Here is a 26,714-nt window from a genome sequence, read left to right on the forward strand (position 1 = left end):
CCCCCCCCGCACTGGCCCCTCCCACTCCCCCCCCGCACTGGCCCCTCCCACTCCCCCCCGCACTGGCCCCTCCCACTCCCCCCCGCACTGGCCCCTCCCACTCCCCCCCGCACTGGCCCCTCCCACTCCCCCCGCACTGGCCCCTCCCACTCCCCCCCGCACTGGCCCCTCCCACTCCCCCCCGCACTGGCCCCTCCCACTCCCCCCCGCACTGGCCCCTCCCACTCCCCCCCGCACTGGCCCCTCCCACTCCCCCCGCACTGGCCCCTCCCACTCCCCCCCGCACTGGCCCCTCCCACTCCCCCCGCACTGGCCCCTCCCACTCCCCCCCGCACTGGCCCCTCCCACTCCCCCCCCGCACTGGCCCCTCCCACTCCCCCCCCGCACTGGCCCCTCCCACTCCCCCCCCGCACTGGCCCCTCCCACTCCCCCCCCGCACTGGCCCCTCCCACTCCCCCCCCGCACTGGCCCCTCCCACTCCCCCCCCGCACTGGCCCCTCCCACTCCCCCCCCGCACTGGCCCCTCCCACTCCCCCCCCGCACTGGCCCCTCCCACTCCCCCCCCGCACTGGCCCCTCCCACTCCCCCCCCGCACTGGCCCCTCCCACTCCCCCCCCGCACTGGCCCCTCCCACTCCCCCCCCGCACTGGCCCCTCCCACTCCCCCCCCGCACTGGCCCCTCCCACTCCCCCCCCCGCACTGGCCCCTCCCACTCCCCCCCCCGCACTGGCCCCTCCCACTCCCCCCCCGCACTGGCCCCTCCCACTGCCCCCCCGCACTGGCCCCTCCCACTCCCCCCCCGCACTGGCCCCTCCCACTCCCCCCCCGCACTGGCCCCTCCCACTCCCCCCCCGCACTGGCCCCTCCCACTCCCCTCCCGCACTGGCCCCTCCCACTCCCCTCCCGCACTGGCCCCTCCCACTCCCCTCCCGCACTGGCCCCTCCCACTCCCCCCCCGCACTGGCCCCTCCCACTCCCCCCCCGCACTGGCCCCTCCCACTCCCCCCCCCGCACTGGCCCCTCCCACTCCCCCCCCGCACTGGCCCCTCCCACTCCCCCCCCCGCACTGGCCCCTCCCACTCCCCCCCGCACTGGCCCCTCCCACTCCCCCCGCACTGGCCCCTCCCACTCTCCCTCGCACTGGCCCCTCCCACTCCCCCCCGCACTGGCCCCTCCCACTCCCCCCCGCACTGGCCCCTCCCACTCCCCCCCGCACTGGCCCCTCCCACTCCCCCCCGCACTGGCCCCTCCCACTCCCCCCCGCACTGGCCCCTCCCACCCCCCGCACTGGCCCCTCCCACCCCCCGCACTGGCCCCTCCCACTCCCCCCCGCACTGGCCCCTCCCACTCCCCCCCGCACTGGCCCCTCCCACTCCCCCCCGCACTGGCCCCTCCCACTCCCCCCCGCACTGGCCCCTCCCACTCCCCCCCGCACTGGCCCCTCCCATTCCCCGTCGCACTGGCCCCTCCCACTCCCCCCCGCACTGGCCCCTCCCACTCCCCCCCGCACTGGCCCCTCCCACTCCCCCCGCACTGGCCCCTCCCACTCCCCCCGCACTGGCCCCTCCCACTCCCCCCGAACTGGCCCCTCCCACCCCCCCCCCCGAACTGGCCCCTCCCACTCCCCCTGCGCACTGGCCCCTCCCACTCCCCCCCCCGCACTGGCCCCTCCCACCCCCCGCACTGGCCCCTCCCACTCCCCCCCCCGCACTGGCCCCTCCCACTCCCCCCCCCGCACTGGCCCCTCCCACTCCCCCCCCCGCACTGGCCCCTCCCACTCCCCCCCCGCACTGGCCCCTCCCACTCCTGCGCACTGGCCCCTCCCACTCCTGCGCACTGGCCCCTCCCACTCCCCCCCGCACTGGCCCCTCCCACTCTCCCTCGCACTGGCCCCTCCCACTCCCCCCTCCCATTCCCCGTCGCACTGGCCCCTCCCACTCCCCCCCGCACTGGCCCCTCCCACTCCCCCCCGCACTGGCCCCTCCCACTCGCCCCCGCACTGGCCCCTCCCACTCCCCCCGCGCATTGGCCCCTCCCACTCCCCCCCGCACTGGCCCCTCCCACCCCCCGCACTGGCCCCTCCCACCCCCCGCACTGGCCCCTCCCACTCCCCCCCGCACTGGCCCCTCCCACTCCCCCCCCCGCACTGGCCCCTCCCACTCCCCCCCCCGCACTGGCCCCTCCCACTCCCCCCCCCCACTGGCCCCTCCCACTCCCCCCCGCACTGGCCCCTCCCACTCCCCCCCGCACTGGCCCCTCCCACTCCCCCCCGCGCACTGGCCCCCACTCCCTCGCACTGGCCCTCTGGCGATGGGGACATTCTCGGGTTTTCCGCTATATTTATTCTGAATGAAATTATTCACTCACTGACTGATTAACGGAACCGCCCACGAGGCCACGAGGCCTCTGCTGTGTCGTGAAATTTTATTTCTGTTGGTTTCCAAACGATTGTCTGTCTGTCTGGATCACGTCATCTCCCTCACACTGAGTGTCTTGTTTCAAATCAAGTTGTCAATAGGTTTATAAAAAGTTATTTTTAGATAAAATTATTATCTGACCCTGACCCTGACTGACCCTGACCCTGACCCTGACTGACCCTGACCCTGACCCTGGCCCTGGCCCTGACCCTGACCCTAATGCGGACTCTCCTGCAGTTTTTTCTCGGGTACTTTGTTCCCAGGAACATTTCTGGCAAAACACACGATGTACAGAACATGGACATGTTTATCTGACAGACTATAAATTGTTCGCTAGTTTGTTCCCACTGAACACGGAAAATCAAGAGACTTCAATCAATTTTTAATATAATAAATATAAGAATGTAGAAATGAGAGTGATTCTGATGTCTTTTTGCATTCTTCCAGATACAAAAAAGGTTTAAATTGTTCCTTTGAACGGGTATTTATTTAAAGAATTTTGGTCACAAACTTTGAAAAGCTGCGAATGATTCTGTGCGATGTGATTTTTATCACTTCTTGTAAGAGTGAAAATGTACAAAACATCAACTGGGCGGCGGGAGGGACCTCGCCCGGTGTGGGGGGGGCCTCGCCCGGTGTGGGGGGGGCCTCGCCCGGTGTGGGAGGGGCCTCGCCCGGTGTGGGGGGGGCCTCGCCCGGTGTGGGAGGGGCCTCGCCCGGTGTGGGAGGGGCCTCGCCCAGTTTGGGGGGCCTCGCCCGGTGAAATCAGTTCTGGGGCCTCAGTTTTGCACCATATTTATCAATGACTTGGATGAAGGAACAGAGAGAGTTGTATATCCAAGTTTAGAATCATAGAAGTTTACAACATGGAAACAGGCCCTTCGGCCCAACATGTCCATGTCGCCCAGTTTATACCACTAAGCTAGTCCCAATTGCCTGCACTTACCGAATGACACTAAGTTATTGGGGACAGTAAGTTATAGATGGGATCAGGAAATCGGGTGGATGCGGTAAGGATGTTCCCAAGGATGCGTGAAACTAGAACTAGGGGGCATAATCTTAGAATAAGGGGCTGCTCTTTCAAAACTGAGATGAGGAGAAACTTCTTCACTCAGAGGGTGGTAGGTCTGTGGAATTTGCTGCCCCAGGAAGCTGTGGAAGCTCCATCATTAAATAAATGTAAAACAGAAATAGACAGTTTCCTAGAATTGTAAACAATTTTACAACACCAAGTTATAGTCCAGCAATTTTATTTTAAATTCACAAGCTTTCGGAGGCTTCCTCCTTCCTCAGGTGAACGAAATGAAATCCTCGAAATGAAGTCGCATTTATAATTCACAGAACAATGCTTGGTGATTACAGACAGTTTTTTCAACTGCCCGTTGCCAAGGCAATCAGTGTGCAGACAGACAGGTGTTACCTACAAGGTCTCAGAATATACGCCATGTTCTCCGCAGCCTTCAACATGTCATCAATGATGACGAACACCTCGCTAAGGCCATCCCCACACCTCCACTACTCGCCTTTAAACAGCCACCCAACCTCAAACAGACCATCGTTCGCAGCAAATTACCCAGCTTTCAGGAGAACAGCGTCCACGACACCACACAACCCTGCCACGGCAACCTCTGCAAGACATGCCAGATCATCGACACAGATACCACCATCACACGAGAGGACACCACCCACCAGGTGCATGGTTCATACTCCTGTGACTCGGCCAACGTTGTCTACCTCATACGTTGCAGGAAAGGATGCCCCAGAACATGGTACATTGGCGAGACCATGCAGACGCTGCGACAGCGGATGAACGGACACCGCGCAATAATCGCCAGACAGGAGGGTTCCCTCCCAGTCGGGGAACACTTCAGCAGTCAAGGACATTCATCCACTGACCTTCGGGTAAGCGTACTCCAAGGCGGCCTTCGAGACACACGACAACGCAAAATCGTCGAGCAGAAATTGATAGCCAAGTTCCGCACCCATGAGGACGGCCTCAACCGGGATCTTGGGTTCATGTCACGCTACACGTTACCCCACCAGCGAACAAATGTTATCTGTTTTTAATATAATGGGTCAGTTGCTGTCTTTTCTATGTTTCTACCTCTCTATCTCTGTTTTTTTTTGTTTGTTTTTTTTTTGGTGATTTGTATATTCTGAGACCTTGTAGGTAACACCTGTCTGTCTACACACTGATTGCCTTGGCAACGGGCAGTTGAAAAAACTGTCTGTAATCACCAAGTATTGTTCTGTGAATTATAAATGCGACTTCATTTCGAGGACTTCATTTCGTTCACCTGAGGAAGGAGGAAGCCTCCGAAAGCTTGTGAATTTAAAATAAAATTGCTGGACTATAACTTGGTGTTGTAAAATTGTTTACAAGTTTCCTAGAAGTAAAGGGAATTAGGGGTTACGGGGAGCGGGCAGGAAATTGGACATGAATTTAGATTTGAGGTTAGGATCAGATCAGCCACGATCTTATTGAATGGCGGAGCAGGCTCGAGGGGCCAATTGGCCTACTCCTGCTCCTATTTCTTATGTTCTTATGTAAAGGGACATTGAGTGATTCAGTGAGTGGGCAAAACTGTAGCAGGTGGAGTTCAATGTGGGAAAGTGTGAGGTCATCCACTTTGGACCCAAGAAAGATCGATCAGAGTATTTTCTAAATGGTGAGAAGCCGGGAACAGCGGAGGAGCAGAGAGATTTAAGGGTCCATGTACAGGAATCAGTAAAAACCAATAGATAGGTTCAAAAAAGTAATCAAAAAGGCTAATGGACTATTGGTCTTTCTATCAAGAGGGGTGGAAGTTGTGTTCTGGTTGTGCAGATCTTTGATCAGACTCCATCTGGAGAGACTGGGTTCAGTTCTGGGCACCGCCCCTCAGGAAGGAGATATTGGCCTCGGAGGGGGCGCAGCACAGATTCACCAGAATGATACCGGGGATAAAAGGGTTAAATTATGAGGCCAGGTTTCACAGACGAGGCTTGGATCCTCTTGAGATTAGAATGTTGAGGGGGATTTAATCGAGGTGTTTAAGATGTTAATTGGATTTGATAGAAAGTCTTTCCTCTGGTGGGGGAATCAAGAATCTTAAAATGAGAGCCAGGCCATTTAAGAGTGAAATCAGGCAGCGTTTCTTAACACAAAGGGGAGTGGAAATCTGGAACTCCCTCCCCCCAAAAAAAGCAGTGGATGCTGGGGGTCAATTGGAGATTTGAAGACCGAGATCGATGGATTTTTGTTGGGTGAGGGGATCGAGGGATACGGAGCAAAGGCGGGTAAATGGAGTCGAGGTACGGATCAGCCATGATCCAATCGAATGGTGGAACAGGCTCGAGGGGCTGAATGGCCTCCTCCTGTTCCTAAATTCCCCGGGACCCCCAATAAATATAGACACACTCCCAGAGACCCCCTGTCGATATTGACACACTCCCCGGGTCCCCCTGTCGATATTCACACACTCCCCGGGACCCCCTGTTGATATTGACACACTCCCAGAGACCCCCTGTCGATATTGACACACTCCCCGGGTCCCCCTGTCGATATTCACACACTCCCCGGGACCCCCTGTAGATTTTGACACACTCCGAGAGACCCCCTGTCGATATTCACACACTCCACGGGACCCCCTGTCGATATTGACACACTCCCCGGGACCCCCTGTCGATATTGACACACTCCCAGAGACCCCCTGTCGATATTGACACACTCCCAGAGACCCCCTGTCGATATTCACACACTCCCCGAGACCCCCTGTCGATATTGACACACTCCCAGAGACCCCCCTGTCGATATTGACACACTCCCTGAGACCCCCTGTCGATATTGACACACTCCCCGAGACCCCCCTGTCGATATTGACACACTCTCCCCGAGACCCCCTGTCGATATTCACACACTCCCCGGGACCCCCTGTCGATATTGACACACTCCCAGAGACCCCCCTGTCGATATTCACACACTCCCAGAGACCCCCTGTCGATATTGACACACTCCCAGAGACCCCCTGTCGATATTGACACACTCCCAGAGACCCCCTGTCGATATTGACACACTCTCCCCGGGACCCCCTGTCGATATTGACACACTACCCGGGACGCCCTGTCGATATTGACACACTCCCCGGGACCCCCTGTCGATATTGACACACACCCACAGACCCCCTGTTGATATTGACACACTCCCCGGGACCCCCTGTCGATATTGACACACTCCCAGGGACGCCCTGTCGATATTCACACACTCCCCGGGACCCCCTGTCGATATTGACACACTCCGAGAGACCCCCTGTCGATATTCACACACTCCCCGGGACCCCCTGTCGATATTGACACACTCCCAGAGACCCCCTGTCGATATTGACACACTCCCCGAGACCCCCTGTCGATATTGACACACTCCCAGAGACCCCCTGTCGATATTGACACACTCCCCGAGACCCCCTGTCGATATTGACACACTCCCAGAGACCCCCTGTCGATATTGACACACTCCCAGAGACCCCCTGTCGATATTGACACACTCCCAGAGACCCCCTGTCGATATTGACACACTCCCCGAGACCCCCTGTCGATATTGACACACTCCCAGAGACCCCCTGTCGATATTGACACACTCCCCGGGACCCCCTGTCGATATTCACACACTCCCCGAGACCCCCTGTCGATATTGACACACTCACCGAGACCCCCCTGTCGATATTCACACACTCCCAGAGACCCCCTGTCGATATTGACACACTCCCCGAAACCCCCTGTCGATATTCACACTCTCCCTGGTACCCCCCGTCGATATTCACACATTCCCAGAGACCCCCTGTGGATATTCACACACTCCCCGAGACCCCCTGTCGATATTCACACACTCCCCGAGACCCCCTGTAGATATTCACACACTCCCCGGGACCCCCTGTCGATATTGACACACTCCCAGAGACCCCCTGTCGATATTGACACACTCCCAGAGACCCCCTGTCGATATTGACACACTCTCCCCGAGACCCCCTGTCGATATTCACACACTCCCCGAGACCCCCTGTCAATATTCACACACTCCCCGGGTCCCCCTGTCGATATTGACACTCTCCCCGGGACCCCCTGTCGATATTCACACACTCCCCGGGACCCCCTGTAGATTTTGACACACTCCCCGAGACCCCCTGTCGATATTGACACACTCCCAGAGACCCCCTGTCGATATTCACACACTCCCAGAGACCCCCTGTCGATATTCACACACTCCCCGGGACCCCCTGTAGATTTTGACACACTCCCCGAGACCCCCTGTCGATATTCACACACTCCCAGAGACCCCCTGTCGATATTCACACACTCCCCGGGACCCCCTGTAGATTTTGACACACTCCACGGGACCCCCTGTCGATATTGACACATTCCCAGAGACACCCTGTTGATATTGACACACTCCCCGAGACCCCCTGTTGATATTGACACACTCTCCCAGAGACGCCCTGTCGATATTCACACACTCCCCGGGACCCCCTGTCGATATTGACACACTCCCCGGGACCCCCTGTCGATATTGACACACTCCCAGAGACCACCTGTCGATATTGACACACTCCCAGAGACGCCCTGTTGATATTGACACACTCTCCCCGAGACCCCCTGTCGATATTCAAACACTCCCCGAGACCCGCTGTCGATATTGACACACTCCCAGAGACCCCCTGTCGATATTCACACACTCCCAGAGACCCCCTGTCGATATTCACACATTCCCAGACACCCCCTGTCGATACTGACACACTCCCCGAGACCCCCTGTCGATATTCACACTCTCCCTGGGACCCCCCATCGATATTCACACATTCCCAGAGACCCCCCCGTCGATATTCACACATTCCCAGAGACCCCCTGTCGATATTGACACACTCCCAGAGACCCCCTGTCGATATTCACACACTCCCCGGGACCCCCTGTCGATATTGACACACTCCCAGAGACCCCCTGTCGATATTGACACACTCCCCGAGACCCCCTGTCGATATTGACACACTCCCAGAGACCCCCTGTCGATATTGACACACTCCCCGAGACCCCCTGTCGATATTGACACACTCCCAGAGACCCCCTGTCGATATTGACACACTCCCAGAGACCCCCTGTCGATATTGACACACTCCCAGAGACCCCCTGTCGATATTGACACACTCCCCGAGACCCCCTGTCGATATTGACACACTCCCAGAGACCCCCTGTCGATATTGACACACTCCCCGGGACCCCCTGTCGATATTCACACACTCCCCGAGACCCCCTGTCGATATTGACACACTCACCGAGACCCCCCTGTCGATATTCACACACTCCCAGAGACCCCCTGTCGATATTGACACACTCCCCGAAACCCCCTGTCGATATTCACACTCTCCCTGGTACCCCCCGTCGATATTCACACATTCCCAGAGACCCCCTGTGGATATTCACACACTCCCCGAGACCCCCTGTCGATATTCACACACTCCCCGAGACCCCCTGTAGATATTCACACACTCCCCGGGACCCCCTGTCGATATTGACACACTCCCAGAGACCCCCTGTCGATATTGACACACTCCCAGAGACCCCCTGTCGATATTGACACACTCTCCCCGAGACCCCCTGTCGATATTCACACACTCCCCGAGACCCCCTGTCAATATTCACACACTCCCCGGGTCCCCCTGTCGATATTGACACTCTCCCCGGGACCCCCTGTCGATATTCACACACTCCCCGGGACCCCCTGTAGATTTTGACACACTCCCCGAGACCCCCTGTCGATATTGACACACTCCCAGAGACCCCCTGTCGATATTCACACACTCCCAGAGACCCCCTGTCGATATTCACACACTCCCCGGGACCCCCTGTAGATTTTGACACACTCCCCGAGACCCCCTGTCGATATTCACACACTCCCAGAGACCCCCTGTCGATATTCACACACTCCCCGGGACCCCCTGTAGATTTTGACACACTCCACGGGACCCCCTGTCGATATTGACACATTCCCAGAGACACCCTGTTGATATTGACACACTCCCCGAGACCCCCTGTTGATATTGACACACTCTCCCAGAGACGCCCTGTCGATATTCACACACTCCCCGGGACCCCCTGTCGTTTTGACACACTCCCCGGGACCCCCTGTCGATATTGACACACTCCCAGAGACCACCTGTCGATATTGACACACTCCCAGAGACGCCCTGTTGATATTGACACACTCTCCCCGAGACCCCCTGTCGATATTCAAACACTCCCCGAGACCCCCTGTCGATATTGACACACTCCCAGAGACCCCCTGTCGATATTCACACACTCCCAGAGACCCCCTGTCGATATTCACACATTCCCAGACACCCCCTGTCGATACTGACACACTCCCCGAGACCCCCTGTCGATATTCACACTCTCCCTGGGACCCCCCATCGATATTCACACATTCCCAGAGACCCCCCCGTCGATATTCACACATTCCCAGAGACCCCCTGTCGATATTCACACACTCCCAGAGACCCCCTATCGATATTCACACTCTCCCTGGGACTCCCCGTCGATATTCACACATTCCCAGAGACCCCCTGTCGATACTGACAAACTCCCCGAGACCCCCTGTCGATATTGACACACTCCCAGAGACCCCCTGTCGATATTGACACACTCCCAGAGACCCCCTGTCGATATTGACACACTCCCAGAGACCCCCTGTCGATATTGACACACTCCCAGAGACCCCCTGTCGATATTGACACACTCCCAGAGACCCCCTGTCGATATTGACACACTCCCAGAGACCCCCTGTCGATATTCACACACTCCCAGAGATCCCCTGTCGATATTCACACTCTCCCCGAGACCCCCTGTCGATATTCACACACTCCCAGAGACCCCCTGTCGATATTGACACAATCCCTGGGACCCCCTGTCGATATTGACACACTCCCAGAGACCCCCCTGTCGATATTCACACACTCCCCGAGAACCCCTGTCGATATTGACACACTCCCCGAGAACCCCCTGTCGATATTCACACACTTCCTGGGACCCCATGTCGATATTGACACACTCTCCCCGAGACCCCCTGTCGATATTCACACTCTCCCCGAGACCCCCTGTCGATATTCACACACTCCCAGAGACCCCCTGTCGATATTCACACACTCCCAGAGACCCCCTGTCGATATTGACACACTCTCCCCGAGACCCCCTGTCGATATTCACACTCTCCCCGAGACCCCCTGTCGATATTCACACACTCCCCGGGACCCCCTGTCGATATTGACACACTCCCAGAGACCCCCTGTCGATACTGACGCACTCCCCGAGACCCCCTGTCGATATTCACACTCTCCCTGGGACCCCCCGTCGATATTCACACATTCCCCGAGACCCCCTGTCGATATTCACACTCTCCCTGGGACCCCCTGTCGTTATTCACACACTCCCCGAGACCCCCTGTCGATATTCACACACACCCCGAGACCCCCTGTCGATATTGACACTCTCCCCGAGACCCCCTGTCGATATTGACACACTCCCCGAGACCCCCTGTCGATATTGACACACTCTCCCAGAGACCCCCTGTCGATATTCACACACTTCCCGGGACCCCCTGTCGATATTGACACACTCCCCGAGACCCCCTGTCGATATTGACACACTCCACGGGACCCCCTGTCGATATTCACACACTCCCCGGGACACCCTGTCGATATTGACACACTCCCCGGGACCCCCTGTCGATATTCACACACTCCCCGGGACCCCCTGTCGATATTCACACTCTCCCCAGGACCCCCTGTCGATATTCACACACTCCCAGAGACCCCCTGTCGATATTGACACACTCCCCGGGACCCCCTGTCGATATTGACACAGTCCCTGGGACCCCCTGTCGATATTGACACACTCCCCGGGACCCCCTGTCGATATTGACACACTCCCAAAGACCCCATGTCGATATTGACACACTCCCCGGGACCCCCTGTCGATATTCACACACTCCCCGGGACCCCCTGTCGATATTGACACACTCCCCGAGACCCCCTGTCGATATTGACACACTCCCCGGGACCCCCTGTCGATATTCACACACTCCCCGGGACCCCCTGTCGATATTGACACACTCCCCGAGACCCCCTGTCGATATTGACACACTCCCCGGGACCCCCTGTCGATATTCACACACTCCCCGGGACCCCCTGTCGATATTCACACTCTCCCAGAGACCCCCTGTCGATATTGACACACTCCCAGAGACCCCCTGTCGATACTGACGCACTCCCCGAGACCCCCTGTCGATATTCACACTCTCCCTGGGACCCCCCGTCGATATTCACACATTCCCCGAGACCCCCTGTCGATATTCACACTCTCCCTGGGACCCCCTGTCGTTATTCACACACTCCCCGAGACCCCCTGTCGATATTCACACACACCCCGAGACCCCCTGTCGATATTGACACTCTCCCCGAGACCCCCTGTCGATATTGACACACTCCCCGAGACCCCCTGTCGATATTGACACACTCTCCCAGAGACCCCCTGTCGATATTCACACACTTCCCGGGACCCCCTGTCGATATTGACACACTCCCCGAGACCCCCTGTCGATATTGACACACTCCACGGGACCCCCTGTCGATATTCACACACTCCCCGGGACACCCTGTCGATATTGACACACTCCCCGGGACCCCCTGTCGATATTCACACACTCCCCGGGACCCCCTGTCGATATTCACACTCTCCCCAGGACCCCCTGTCGATATTCACACACTCCCAGAGACCCCCTGTCGATATTGACACACTCCCCGGGACCCCCTGTCGATATTGACACAGTCCCTGGGACCCCCTGTCGATATTGACACACTCCCCGGGACCCCCTGTCGATATTGACACACTCCCAAAGACCCCATGTCGATATTGACACACTCCCCGGGACCCCCTGTCGATATTCACACACTCCCCGGGACCCCCTGTCGATATTGACACACTCCCCGAGACCCCCTGTCGATATTGACACACTCCCCGGGACCCCCTGTCGATATTCACACACTCCCCGGGACCCCCTGTCGATATTGACACACTCCCCGAGACCCCCTGTCGATATTGACACACTCCCCGGGACCCCCTGTCGATATTCACACACTCCCCGGGACCCCCTGTCGATATTGACACTCTCCCAGAGACCCCCTGTCGATATTGACACTCTCCCCGGGACCCCCTGTCGATATTCACACTCTCCCTGGGACCCCCTGTCGTTATTCACACACTCCCCGAGACCCCCTGTCGATATTCACACACACCCAGAGACCCCCTGTCGATATTGACACTCTCCCCGAGACCCCCTGTCGATATTGACACACTCCCCGAGACCCCCTGTCGATATTGACACACTCTCCCAGAGACCCCCTGTCGATATTCACACACTTCCCGGGACCCCCTGTCGATATTGACACACTCCCCGAGACCCCCTGTCGATATTGACACACTCCACGGGACCCCCTGTCGATATTCACACACTCCCCGGGACACCCTGTCGATATTGACACACTCCCCGGGACCCCCTGTCGATATTCACACACTCCCCGGGACCCCCTGTCGATATTCACACTCTCCCCAGGACCCCCTGTCGATATTCACACACTCCCAGAGACCCCCTGTCGATATTGACACACTCCCCGGGACCCCCTGTCGATATTGACACAGTCCCTGGGACCCCCTGTCGATATTGACACACTCCCCGGGACCCCCTGTCGATATTGACACACTCCCAAAGACCCCATGTCGATATTGACACACTCCCCGGGACCCCCTGTCGATATTCACACACTCCCCGGGACCCCCTGTCGATATTGACACACTCCCCGAGACCCCCTGTCGATATTGACACACTCCCCGGGACCCCCTGTCGATATTCACACACTCCCCGGGACCCCCTGTCGATATTGACACACTCCCCGAGACCCCCTGTCGATATTGACACACTCCCCGGGACCCCCTGTCGATATTCACACACTCCCCGGGACCCCCTGTCGATATTCACACTCTCCCAGAGACCCCCTGTCGATATTGACACTCTCCCCGGGACCCCCTGTCGATATTGACACACTCCCCGGGACCCCCTGTCGATATTGACACACTCCCAGAGACCCCCTGTCGATATTGACACACTCCCCGGGACCCCCTGTCGATATTCACACACTCCCCGGGACCCCCTGTCGATATTGACACACTCCCCGGGACCCCCTGTCGATATTCAAACTCTCCCCGAGACCCCCTGTCGATATTGACACACTCCCCGAGACCCCCTGTTGATATTCACACACTCCCCGGGACCCCCTGTCGATATTGACACACTCCCCGAGACCCCCTGTCGAGATTGACACACACCCAGATACCCCCTGTCGATATTGACACTCTCCCCGAGACCCCCTGTCGATATTGACACACTCCCCGAGACCCCCTGTCGATATTGACACACTCTCCCAGAGACCCCCTGTCGATATTGACACTCTCCCCGAGACCCCCTGTCGATATTGACACACTTCCCGGGACCCCCTGTCGATATTGACACACTCCACGGGACCCCCTGTCGATATTCAAACTCTCCCCGAGACCCCCTGTCGATATTGACACACTCCCCGAGACCCCCTGTCGATATTGACACACTCCACGGGACCCCCTGTCAATATTGACACACTCCCCGAGACCCCCTGTCGATATTCACACACTCCCCGGGACACCCTGTCGATATTGACACACTCCCCGGGACCCCCTGTCGATATTCACACACTCCCCCGGACCCCCTGTCGATATTCACACTCTCCCCGGGACCCCCTGTCGATATTGACACACTCCCAGAGACCCCCTGTCGATATTGACACACTCCCCGAGACCCCCTGTCGATATTGACACACTCCCCGGGACCCCCTGTCGATATTCACACACTCCCTGGGACCCCCTGTCGATATTGACACTCTCCCCGGGACCCCCTGTCGATATTGACACACTCCACGGGACCCCCTGTCGATATTGACACACTCCCCGAGACCCCCCTGTCGAAATTGACACACTCCCTGGGACCCCCTGTCGATATTCACACTCTCCCCGAGACCCCCTTCGATATTGACACACTCCCCGGGACCCCCTGTCGATATTGACACACTCCCAGAGACCCCCTGTCGATATTGACACACTCCCCGAGACCCCCTGTCGATATTGACACACTCCCAGAGACCCCCTGTCGATATTCACACTCTCCCCGAGACCCCCTGTCGATATTGACACACTCCCCGGGACCCCCTGTCGATATTCAAACTCTCCCCGAGACCCCCTGTCGATATTGACACACTCCCCGAGACCCCCTGTTGATATTCACACACTCCCCGGGACCCCCTGTCGATATTGACACACTCCCGGAGACCCCCTGTCGATATTGACACACTCCCAGGGACCCCCTGTCGATATTGACACACTCCCCGAGACCCCCTGTCGATATTGACACACTCCCAGAGACCCCCTGTCGATATTCACACACTCCCTGGGACCCCCTGTCGATATTGACACACTCCCCAAGACCCCCTGTCGATATTCACACACTCCCAGGGACCCCCTGTCGATATTGACACACTCCCCGAGACCCCCTGTCGATATTGACACACTCCCCGGGACCCCCTGTCGATATTCACACACTCCCTGGGACCCCCTGTCGATATTCACACACTCCCCGTGACCCCCTGTCGATATTGACACTCTCCCCGGGACCCCATGTCGATATTGACACACTCCCCGAGACCCCCCTGTCGATATTGACACTCTCCCCAGGACCCCCTGTCGATATTGACACACTCCACGGGACCCCCTGTCGATATTGACACACTCCCCGAGACCCCCCTATCGATATTGACACTCTCCCCGGGACCCCCCTGTCGAAATTGACACACTCCCCGAGACCCCCTGTCGATATTGACACTCTCCCCGGGACCCCCCTGTGGATATTGACACACATCCCGGGACCCCCTGTCGATATTGACACACTCCCAGAGACCCCCTGTCGATATTGACACACTCCCCGAGACCCCCTGTCGATATTGACACACTCCCCGGGACCCCCTGTCGATATTCACACACTCCCTGGGACCCCCTGTCGATATTGACACTCTCCCCGGGACCCCCTGTCGATATTGACACACTCCACGGGACCCCCTGTCGATATTGACACACTCCCCGAGACCCCCCTGTCGAAATTGACACACTCCCTGGGACCCCCTGTCGATATTCACACTCTCCCCGAGACCCCCTTCGATATTGACACACTCCCCGGGACCCCCTGTCGATATTGACACACTCCCAGAGACCCCCTGTCGATATTGACACACTCCCCGAGACCCCCTGTCGATATTGACACACTCCCAGAGACCCCCTGTCGATATTCACACTCTCCCCGAGACCCCCTGTCGATATTGACACACTCCCCGGGACCCCCTGTCGATATTCAAACTCTCCCCGAGACCCCCTGTCGATATTGACACACTCCCCGAGACCCCCTGTTGATATTCACACACTCCCCGGGACCCCCTGTCGATATTGACACACTCCCGGAGACCCCCTGTCGATATTGACACACTCCCAGGGACCCCCTGTCGATATTGACACACTCCCCGAGACCCCCTGTCGATATTGACACACTCCCAGAGACCCCCTGTCGATATTCACACACTCCCTGGGACCCCCTGTCGATATTGACACACTCCCCAAGACCCCCTGTCGATATTCACACACTCCCAGGGACCCCCTGTCGATATTGACACACTCCCCGAGACCCCCTGTCGATATTGACACACTCCCCGGGACCCCCTGTCGATATTCACACACTCCCTGGGACCCCCTGTCGATATTCACACACTCCCCGTGACCCCCTGTCGATATTGACACTCTCCCCGGGACCCCATGTCGATATTGACACACTCCCCGAGACCCCCCTGTCGATATTGACACTCTCCCCAGGACCCCCTGTCGATATTGACACACTCCACGGGACCCCCTGTCGATATTGACACACTCCCCGAGACCCCCCTATCGATATTGACACTCTCCCCGGGACCCCCCTGTCGAAATTGACACACTCCCCGAGACCCCCTGTCGATATTGACACTCTCCCCGGGACCCCCCTGTGGATATTGACACACATCCCGGGACCCCCTGTCGATATTGACACTCTCCCCGGGACCCCCCTGTTGATATTAACACACTCCCCGAGACCCCCTGTCGATATTGACACACTCCCTGGGACCCCCTGTCGATATTCACACTCTCCCCGAGACCCCCTTCGATATTGACACACTCCCCGAGACCCCCTGTCGATATTGACACACTCCCTGGGACCCCCTGTCGATATTCACACTCTCCCCGAGACCCCCTTCGATATTGACACACTCCCCGAGACCCCCTGTCGATATTGACACACTCCCAGAGACCCCCTGTCGATATTGACACACTCCCCGAGACCCCCTGTCGATATTGACACAGTCCCCGCGACCCGCTGTCGATATTGACACACTCCACGGGACCCCCTGTCGATATTGACACACTCCCTGGGACCCCCTATCGATATTCACACACTCCCAAAGACCCCCTGTCGATACTGACACAGTCCCCGGGACCCCCTGTCGATATTGACACACTCCCCGGGACCCCCTATCGATATTCACACACTCCCAGAGACCCCCTGTCGATATTGACACACTCCCCGGGACCCCCTGTCGATATTGACACAGTCCCTGGGACCCCCTGTCGATATTGACACACTCCCCGGGACCCCCTGTCGATATTGACACACTCCCCGGGACCCCCTGTCGATATTCACACACTCCCCGAGACCCCCTGTCGATATTGACACACTCCCCGGGACCCCCTGTCGATATTGACACACTCCCCGAGACCCCCTGTCGATATTGACACACTCCCCGGGACCCCCTGTCGATATTCACACACTCCCCGAGACCCCCTGTCGATATTGACACACTCCCCGGGACCCCCTGTCGATATTGACACACTCCCCGAGACCCCCTGTCGATATTCACACACTCCCTGGGACCCCCTGTCGATATTAACACACTCCCCGAGACCCCCTGTCGATATTGACACACACTCCCCGAGACCCCCTGTGGATATTGACACTCTCCCCGGGACCCCCTGTGGATATTCACACACTCCCGGGACCCCCTGTGGATATTCACACACTCCCTGAGACCCCCTGTCGATATTCACACACTCCCGGGACCCCCTGTGGATATTCACACACTCCCCGGGACCCCCCTGTCGATATTCACACACTCCCGGGACCCCCTGTGGATATTCACACTCTTCCCGAGACCCCCTGTCGATATTCACACACTCCCCGAGACCCCCTGTCGATATTGACACTCTCCCCGAGACCCCCTGTCGATAGTCACACTCTCCCCGGGACCCCCTGTCGATATTCACACACTCCCAGAGACCCCCTGTCGATAGTCACACTCTCCCCGAGACCCCCTGTCGATAGTCACACTCTCCCCGAGACCCCCTGTCGATAGTCACACTCTCCCCGTGACCCCCCTGTGGATATTGACACACTCTCCCCGGGACCCCCTGTCGATATTGACACTCTCCCCAGGACCCCCTGTCGATATTGACACACTCCCCGAGACCCCCTGTTGATATTCACACTCTCCCCGAGACCCCCTGTCGATATTGACACTCTCCCCGAGACCCCCTGTTCTAATATCTGAAGATGTGATAATGACCCAATGTGGACTCTTTGTAGAAAATGTTTATTCTGAGAATAAAGCAACAACAACAATGTTGAAAAATACAGAGAGGACCCACGGCTAAAGACTGGGGAACTCGGGGAACTCGGGGACCTCCCAGAATCTCCTTGCAAACCCGAGACCCCAAGTTTAAATCCGATAGATTAAATACCCGGTCTGCGATGTTTCAGCTACGAACAGTCCGTGATCCTGAAAACTATTAACTGTATACAAATAGAAATTAGACCAAAAATGTGAAATTCATTCAAAAATTCATCCACGGGCTAATCAGAGGAAATCTGATGGTTTATTTTACACATTTATTTTTCAATTTGTCTTGAGGCTGAAGCCCCAGAGAGAAGGCCCTCTGACACAGGGTAACATATCCTGCCTCGCTCAAACTTTCAAAGTTTGGGCCACGGCTCATGGAGTCCCATAAAGTCTCCGCTTGTCTTTTGAAAATCCAGATGCAGACGATTCCTGTACGATTCCTGTGGGCGAGAAGCCGGATCTAGGGGAAAAAAATCAATAAGGAAAATGGTTAAAATCTATTAACTATGATTAAAATCTACCATTAAATATGGAAAGTCGTATCTCACACCAGGTACTCTGGACACCACTCTGATTCAGATACAAGACAATCTTTTTTTAAAAGAAGAAATCCTATCATTGACCTGGAGCCTGAAATTTACCTGCAGTTACAATTGCCAGTGGGCCGATGAATGGCAGATGGAGTTTAATTTAGATAAATGTGAGGTGATGCATTTTGGTAGATCGAATCGGGCCAGGACCTACTCCGTTAATGGTAGGGCGTTGGGGAGAGTTATAGAACAAAGAGATCTAGGAGCACAGGTTCATAGCTCCTTGAAAGTGGAGTCACAGGTGGATAGGGTGGTGAAGAAGGCATTCAGCATGCTTGGTTTCATTGGTCAGAACATTGAATACAGGAGTTGGGATGTCTTGTTGAAGTTGTACAGGGCATTGGTGAGGCCACACTTGGAATACTGTGTACAGTTCTGGTCACCCTATTATAGAAAGGATATTATTAAACTAGAAAGAGTGCAGAAAAGATTTACTAGGATGCTACCGGGACTTGATGGTTTGACTTACAGGGAGAGGTTAGACAGACTGGGACTTTTTTCCCTGGAGAGTAGGAGGTTAAGGGGTGATCTTATAGAAGTCTATAAAATAATGAGGGGCATAGATAAGGTCGATAGTCAAAATCTTTTCCCAAAGGTCGGGGAGTCTATAACGAGGGGACACAGATTTAAGGTGAGAGGGGAGAGATACAAAAGGGTCCAGAGGGGCAATTTTTTCACTCAAAGGGTGGTGAGTGTCTGGAACGAGCTGCCAGAGGCAGTAGTAGAGGCGGGTACAATTTTGTCTTTTAAAAAGCATTTGGACAGTTACATGGGTAAGATGGGTATAGAGGGATATGGGCCAAGTGCAGGCAATTGGGACTAGCTTAGTGGTATAAACTGGGCGACATGGACATGTTGGGCCGAAGGGCCTGTTTCCATGTTGTAACTTCTATGATTCTATGATTCTATGATTGCCCTCAACAATCTTAGCAGCAGCTCGGTCTGTCCATTTATTGGACCTCCCCACGGACAGACCTTGAGCAGGGGCCTCACACACACAGGCCAGGTTAACAGCCAAACATTAAAGACATAATTCATAATTCTCAACGAACATACATTCCCTTGAGGAATAAAAACTCCACGGGAAAAGTGATCCAACCGTGACTAACAGAGAAGTTAAGGATAGTATCAGATTAAAAGAAGACACTTACAGTGTGGCCAAAAAGAGTGGTAAGCCTGAGAATTGGGAGGGTTTTAGACATAAGCAAAGGATGACCAGGAAATTGACAAAGCGGGAGAAAATTGAATATGAAAATAAACTAGCAAAAAATATAAGGACGGATTGTAAGAGCTTCTACAAGTATGTAAAAAGGAAGAGAATAGCAAAAATAAACGTTGGTCCCTTAAAGGCAGAAACAGAAGAAATTATAATGGGGAATCAGGAAATGGCAGAGACGTTAAACAAATATTTTGTATCTGTCTTCACAGTAGAAGACACAAAAAACATACCAGAAATAGTGGGGAACCAAGGGGCTAATGAGAGTGAGGAAATTAATTAATTAGGTAATTAAGATTAGTGAAGAAAAAGTATTAGAGAAACTAATGGGACTAAAAGCCAATAAATCCTCTGGACCTGATGACCGACATCCCAGGGTTCTAAAAGAGGTGGCTGCAGAGATAGTGGATGCATTGGTTGTGATTTTCCAGAATTCCCTAGATTCTGGAGCGGTCCCCGTGGATTGAAAGGTGGCAAATGTAACACTGCTATTCAAGAAAGGAGGGAGAGGGAAAACAGGGAACTACAGGCCAGTTAGCCTGACATCAGTCGTCGGGAAAATGCTGGAATCCATTATTAAGGAAGTGGTAACAGGGCACTTAGAAAATCATAATATGATGAGGCAGAGTCAACATGGTTTTATGAAAGAGAAATCGTGTTTGACAAATTTATTAGAGTTTTTTGAGGGTGTAACCAGCAGGGTAGATAAAGGGGAACCAGTGGATGGAGTATATTTGGATTTTCAAAAGGCATTCGATAAGGTGCCACATAAAAGATTGTTACACAAGGTAAGGGCTCATGGGATTGGGAGTAATATATTAGCATGGATAGAGGATTGGTTAACGTACAGAAAACAGAGAGTAGGGATAAACGGGTCATTTTCAGGTTGGCAGGCTGTAACTAGTGGGGTACCGCAAGGATCAGTGCTTGGGCCTCAGCTATTTACAATCTATATTAATGACTTAGATGAAGGGACCGAGTGTAATGTATCCAAGTTTGCTGACGATACAAAGCTTGGTGGGAAAGTAAGCTGTGAGGAGGACACAAAGAGTCTGGAAAGGGATATAGACAGGTTAAGTGAATGGGCAAGAAGGTGGCAGATGGAGTATAATGTGGGGAAATGTGAGGTTATTCACTTTGGTAGGAAGAATAGAAAAACAATTTTTTTTAAATGGCGAGAGACTAAGAAACGTGGTGTTCAGAGAGATTTGGGTGTCCTCGTACATGAATCACAGAAAGTTAACATGCTGATACACCAAGCAATTAGGAAGGCAAATGGTATGTTGGCCTTTATTGCAAGGGGGTTGGAGTACAAGAGTAAGGAAGTCTTGCTGCAATTGTGCAGGGCTCTTGTGAGACCACACCTGGAGTACTGTGTACAGTTTTGGTCTCCTTATCTAAGGAAGCATATACTTGCCTTACAGACACTGCAACGAAGGTTCATTAGATTGATTCCTGGGATGAGAGGGTTGTCCTATGAGGAGAGATTGAGTAGAATGGACCTATATTCTCGAGTTTAGAAGAATGAGAGGTGATCTCAATGAAACGTATAAGATTCTGAGGGGGCTTGACAGGGTAGATGTTGAGAGGCCGTTTCCTCTGGCTGGAGAGTCTAGAACTAGGGGGCATAGTCTCAGGATAAGGGGTTGGCCATTTAAGACTGAGATGAGGAAAAATTTCTTCTCTCTGAGGGTTGTGAATCTTTGGAATTCTCTACCCCAGAGGACTGTGGATGCTCAGTCATTGAATATATTCAAGATGTGGAGATGCCGGTGATGGACTGGGGTTGACAATTGTAAACAATTTTACAACACCAAGTTATAGTCCAGCAATTTTATTTTAAATTCACAAGCTTTCGGAGATTTTCTCCTTCCTCAGGCAAATGTTTCAAGATCTCCTTGAAGCCTACGCCTTTCTATGGACCCACGGCAAGGAATCACTAAAGAGACTACACGATAACATCAACAAGTTCCATCCCACCATCAAGCTCACCATGGACTACTCCTCAGAATCAGTTTCTTTCTTGGACACACGAATCTCCATCAAAGACGGGCACCTCAGCACCTCACTCTACCGCAAGCCCACGGACAACCTCACGATGCTCCACTTTTCCAGCTTCCACCCTAACCACGTCAAAGAGGCCATCCCCTATGGACAGGCCCTGCGAATACACAGGGTCTGCTCAGACGAGGAGGAACGCGATGGACACCTACAGACGCTGAAAGACGCCCTAGTAAGAACGGGATATGACGCTCGACTCATCGATCGACAGTTCCGACGGGCCACAGCAAAAAATCGCATAGACCTCCCCAGGAGACTAACACGGGACGCAACCAACAGAGTACCCTTTGTCGTCCAGTACTTCCCCGGAGCGGAGAAACTACGCCATGTTCTCCGCAGCCTTCAACATGTCATCAATGAGGACAAACACCTCGCTATGGCCATCCCCACACCTCCACTACTCGCCTTTAAACAGCCACCCAACCTCAAACAGACCATCGTTCGCAGCAAACTACCTAGCTTTCAAGAGAACAGCGTCCACGACGCCACACAACCCTGCCACGGTAACCTCTGCAAGACATGCCAGATCATCGACACAGATACCACCATCACACGAGATGACACCACCCACCAGGTGCATGGTTCATACTCCTGTGACTCAGCCAACGTTGTCTACCTCATACGTTGCAGGAAAGGATGCCCCAGAGCATGGTACATTGGCGAGACCATGCAGACGCTGCGACAACGGATGAACGGACACCGCGCAACAATCGCCAAACAGGAGGGTTCCCTCCCAGTCGGGGAACACTTCAGCAGTCATGGACATTCATCCACCGACCTTCGGGTAAGCGTACTCCAAGGCGGCCTTCGAGACACACGACAACGCAAAATCGTCGAGCAGAAATTGATAGCCAAGTTCCGCACCCATGAGGACGGCCTCAACCGGGATCTTGGGTTCATGTCACGCTACACGTTACCCCACCAGCGAACAAATGTTATCTGTTTTTAATATAATGGGTCATTTGCTGGCTCTCTCTGCCTTCCGGATGTTTCTGCCTCTCTCTGTGTTTTTTTTTCTCTGTTTTTTTTCCCTGTTTGTTTTTTTGTTGAATGTGTATTCGGAGGTTCTGCAGGTAACACCTCTCTGTCTGAACACGGTGATTGCCTTGGCAACGGGCAGTTGCAGGGGCAGTCTGTAAACACCATGTATTATTGTTCAATATGTATAAATGCGTAGGCTTCAAGGAGATCTTGAAACATTTGCCTGAGGAAGGAGAAAATCTCCGAAAGCTTGTGAATTTAAAATAAAATTGCTGGACTATAACTTGGTGTTGTAAAATTGTTTACGAATATATTCAAGACTGAGATCGATAGATTTTTGGACTCTGGGGGAATCAAGGGATATGGGGATCTGGCGGGAAAGTGGAGTTGAGGTCAAAGATCAGCCATGATCTGATTGAATGGCGGAGCAGGCTCGAGGGGCCGAACGGCCTACTCCTGCTCCTATTTCTTATGTTCTTATCGCAACTGTGCTCCTGAACACAGACTCCTATCAGTAAGAGTACAGGATGGTCACTGGTCAGAGTCACCTTTGACTCTCGGTATTTGTACAGATTCACACCGAGAGGATAAATCAGTGACAATGTCGGCTTGATAAATTATTTAAAAACTTGGAAACTAAGTTAGAAAAAGACGACTAAACAGTTTAACTCCACCCACAGCAGCACAGGGGATCGCCTTCACTGATGTCACTCGACTAACGATCCAGTAGATCACGAGTTCAAATCTCACCAGGGCAGTTTGGGAATTTAAATTCAGTTTAAAAATCTATACCAGTAAAAGTGACCATGAAGCTGTCGGATTGTCGTAAAAACCCAACTGGTTCACGACTGTCCTTTAGAGCAGGAAACCTGCTGGTCTGGACTGGTTCTAGTCCCACACCAACATGGTTGACTCTGAAGCGGCCCAGAAGGCAGCTGCAAGAAGGCTCATCACCTTCCCAGGGGATGGGTAGTAAAGGCCGGCCTTGCCAGTGACGTCCACGTCCCGAGAATGAATAAAAAACCCACTTGAAGCGGAAGGAGTTCATGACTCTACGGAGCGGCCTCTGCGTGCAATAATTTAACATGTGATGAGTTACAGGGAGCAGTGCCCAGTAGCAGCACTTGCACAGTTACCCACTGCAGCAAGGTCAATCGATGCACGAGTATTCCTGACATAGGAACAGGAGGGAGGCCATTCAGCCCCTCGAGCCTGTTCCACCGTTCAATTAGATCATGGCTGATCTGTATCTTAACCCCATTTACCTGCCTCGGCTCCTTATCCCTTATCTCAGTGAGGGACGTCATTAACCTCGACAAAAACCAAAATGGTAGATGTTTTCTGAAATGTGGTGTGAAATCTAAAAGTTTATTTTGTTTTTCCAAGTTATGAATACTTACTCGTAACAATGGCTTCAAAATTACATTAATATCATTTCAAACACAGAAAACATGTGAGAGAATGTAGTTCCCAGGCAGTCACTGGGTGTTGGACCCCTCATCCTTCTCCTTAATCTGCAGCTGTGGAAAGAAAGCAGATTTTAAACACCGAGTCAGTCAGTGTCTGCGCCCACTGTCTGCGCCAAGTGTCTGCGCCAAGTGTCTGCGCCCACTGTCTGCGCCCACTGTCTGCGCCCAGTCAGACGTGTGGCACTGACACTGACTGTATTTCCCATGGACTGGGATTCCCTGCTACATTCTGTGGCTATGCTCACAATCTTCTCTCCGACTGACCCCACAGTCAATCTCTCTCCTGCCTCTCAGATCCCCAAGAAACATTGTAAAAAAGCTGATTTTACCAAATCCTCTCACTTAAATAAAACAGAAACTGTTGTCAAGATTCTGTGGGCAGCAACGTTTCACGAAACAGAAAAGTTCTCCTCATCTCGGTTCTGAATGGCATTCCCCGTATCCTGAGACTGTGACCCCTGGTTCTGGACTCCCCAGCCATCGGGAACATCCTCCCTGCATCTAGTCTGTCTGGTCCTGTTAGAATTTTATATGTTTCGATGAGATCACCTCTCATCAACTCTAGGGCATAGAGGGATATGGGCCAAGTGCAGACAATTGGGTCTAGCTTAGTGGTATAAACTGGGCGACATGGACATGTTGGGCCGAAGGGCCTGTTTCCATGTTGTAAACTTCTATGATTCTATGATTTAGCCCCATTAATTTCCCTCGCACTATTTTTACGAATACTGATTTCCTTCAGTTCCTCCCTCTCACTGGACCCTTGGTTCCCGAACATTTCCGGGAGGTTATTTGTGTCCTTTGTGAAGACAGAACCAAAGTATGTGTTTACTTGTTCTGCCATTTCTTTGTTCCCCATTATAATTTCCCCCATTTCTGACTGTAAGGGACCTACATTTGTCTTCACTAATATTTTTCTCTTGACATATTTATAGAAGCTTTTACAGTCAGTTTTTATGTTCCCTGCTAGTTTACTCTCATACTCTATTTTTCCCTCTTAATCAATCTCTTTGTCCTCCTTTGCTGAATTCTGAACTGCTCCCAATCCTCAGGCTTGTCGCTTTTTCTGGCAATTTTATATGTCTCCTCTTTGGATCTAATACTATCCCTAATTTCTTTTGTAAGCCACGGTTGAGCTACCTGTCCTGTTTTATTTTTGCGCCAGACAGGAATGAATAATTGTTGTAATTCCTGCACACGTTCTTTAAATATTAGCCATTGCCTATCCACCGTCATCCCTTTTAGTAAAGTTCCCCAATCTATCATCGCCAACTCGCACCTCATACTTTCGTAATTTCCTTTATTTAGATTCAGGACCCTAGTTTCGGATTCGACTACTTCACTCTCCATCTTAATGAGGAATTCTATCATGTTATGGTCGCTCTTCCCTAAGGGATCCCGCACAGCAAGATTGTTAATTAATCCTTTCTCATTGCACAATACCCAGTCTAGGATCGCCTGTTCTCTAGTTGGTTCCTCAACGTATTGGTCTAGAAAACCATCACGTACACACTCCCGGAATCTTGGAGTCTACAGCTATCCTCTTCACTATCAACTACACGGCCAATTTTTGTGTCGTCTGCAAATTTGCCAATCATGCCCCCTACATTCAAGTCCAAATCATTAATATATACCACAAACAGCAAGGGACCCAACACTGAGCCCTGTGGCACATTCCTGGAAACGGATTTCCATTCGCAAAGACATCCATCGACTTTTACCCTTTGTTTCCTGTTACTGAGCCAATTTTGGATCCAATTTGCCACATTTCCCTGTATCCCATGGGCTTTTACCTTTCTGACCAGTCTGCCATGTGGGACCTTGTCAAATGCCTTACTAAAATCCATGTAGACAACATCCACTGCACTACCCTCATCAATCCTCCTTGTCACTTCCTCAAAGAATTCAATCAGATTTGTAAGGCATGACCTTCCCTGAACAAATCCATGCTGACTATCCCTGATTAAACCATGCCATTCCAAGTGACAGTTTATCCTATCTCTCAGTATTGATTCTAATAGTTTGCCCACCACCGAGGTAAGACTGACCGGCCTATAATTGATCGGCCTTTCCCTCGTACCCTTTTTAAACAATGGTACTACGTTTGCAGTCTTCCAGTCCTCCGGTAC

General features: G+C 53.9%; 1 protein-coding gene across 4 annotated transcripts in view; it reads right to left on the reverse strand.

The window, feature by feature from the left end:
* Positions 1-18,222: 18,222 nt before the first annotated feature.
* LOC137328102 (NAD-dependent protein deacetylase sirtuin-3-like) overlaps positions 18,223-26,714 on the reverse strand; it is a 76,122-nt gene continuing 67,630 nt past the window's right edge. For all 4 annotated transcript variants that reach the window (XM_067994282.1, XM_067994283.1, XM_067994284.1 and 1 more), the window contains 2 exons: positions 24,517-24,636; positions 18,223-18,728 (listed from right to left, as the gene is read on the reverse strand). In XM_067994282.1, coding sequence (XP_067850383.1) covers positions 24,595-24,636 — 42 coding nt within the window. In that variant the 3' untranslated portion in view covers positions 18,223-18,728; positions 24,517-24,594. The remainder of the gene's footprint in view (positions 18,729-24,516; positions 24,637-26,714) is intronic.

Source organism: Heptranchias perlo, chromosome 12 (genome assembly GCF_035084215.1).
Source record: "Heptranchias perlo isolate sHepPer1 chromosome 12, sHepPer1.hap1, whole genome shotgun sequence".
In the NCBI taxonomy this organism is placed as follows: Eukaryota; Metazoa; Chordata; class Chondrichthyes; order Hexanchiformes; family Hexanchidae; genus Heptranchias; species Heptranchias perlo.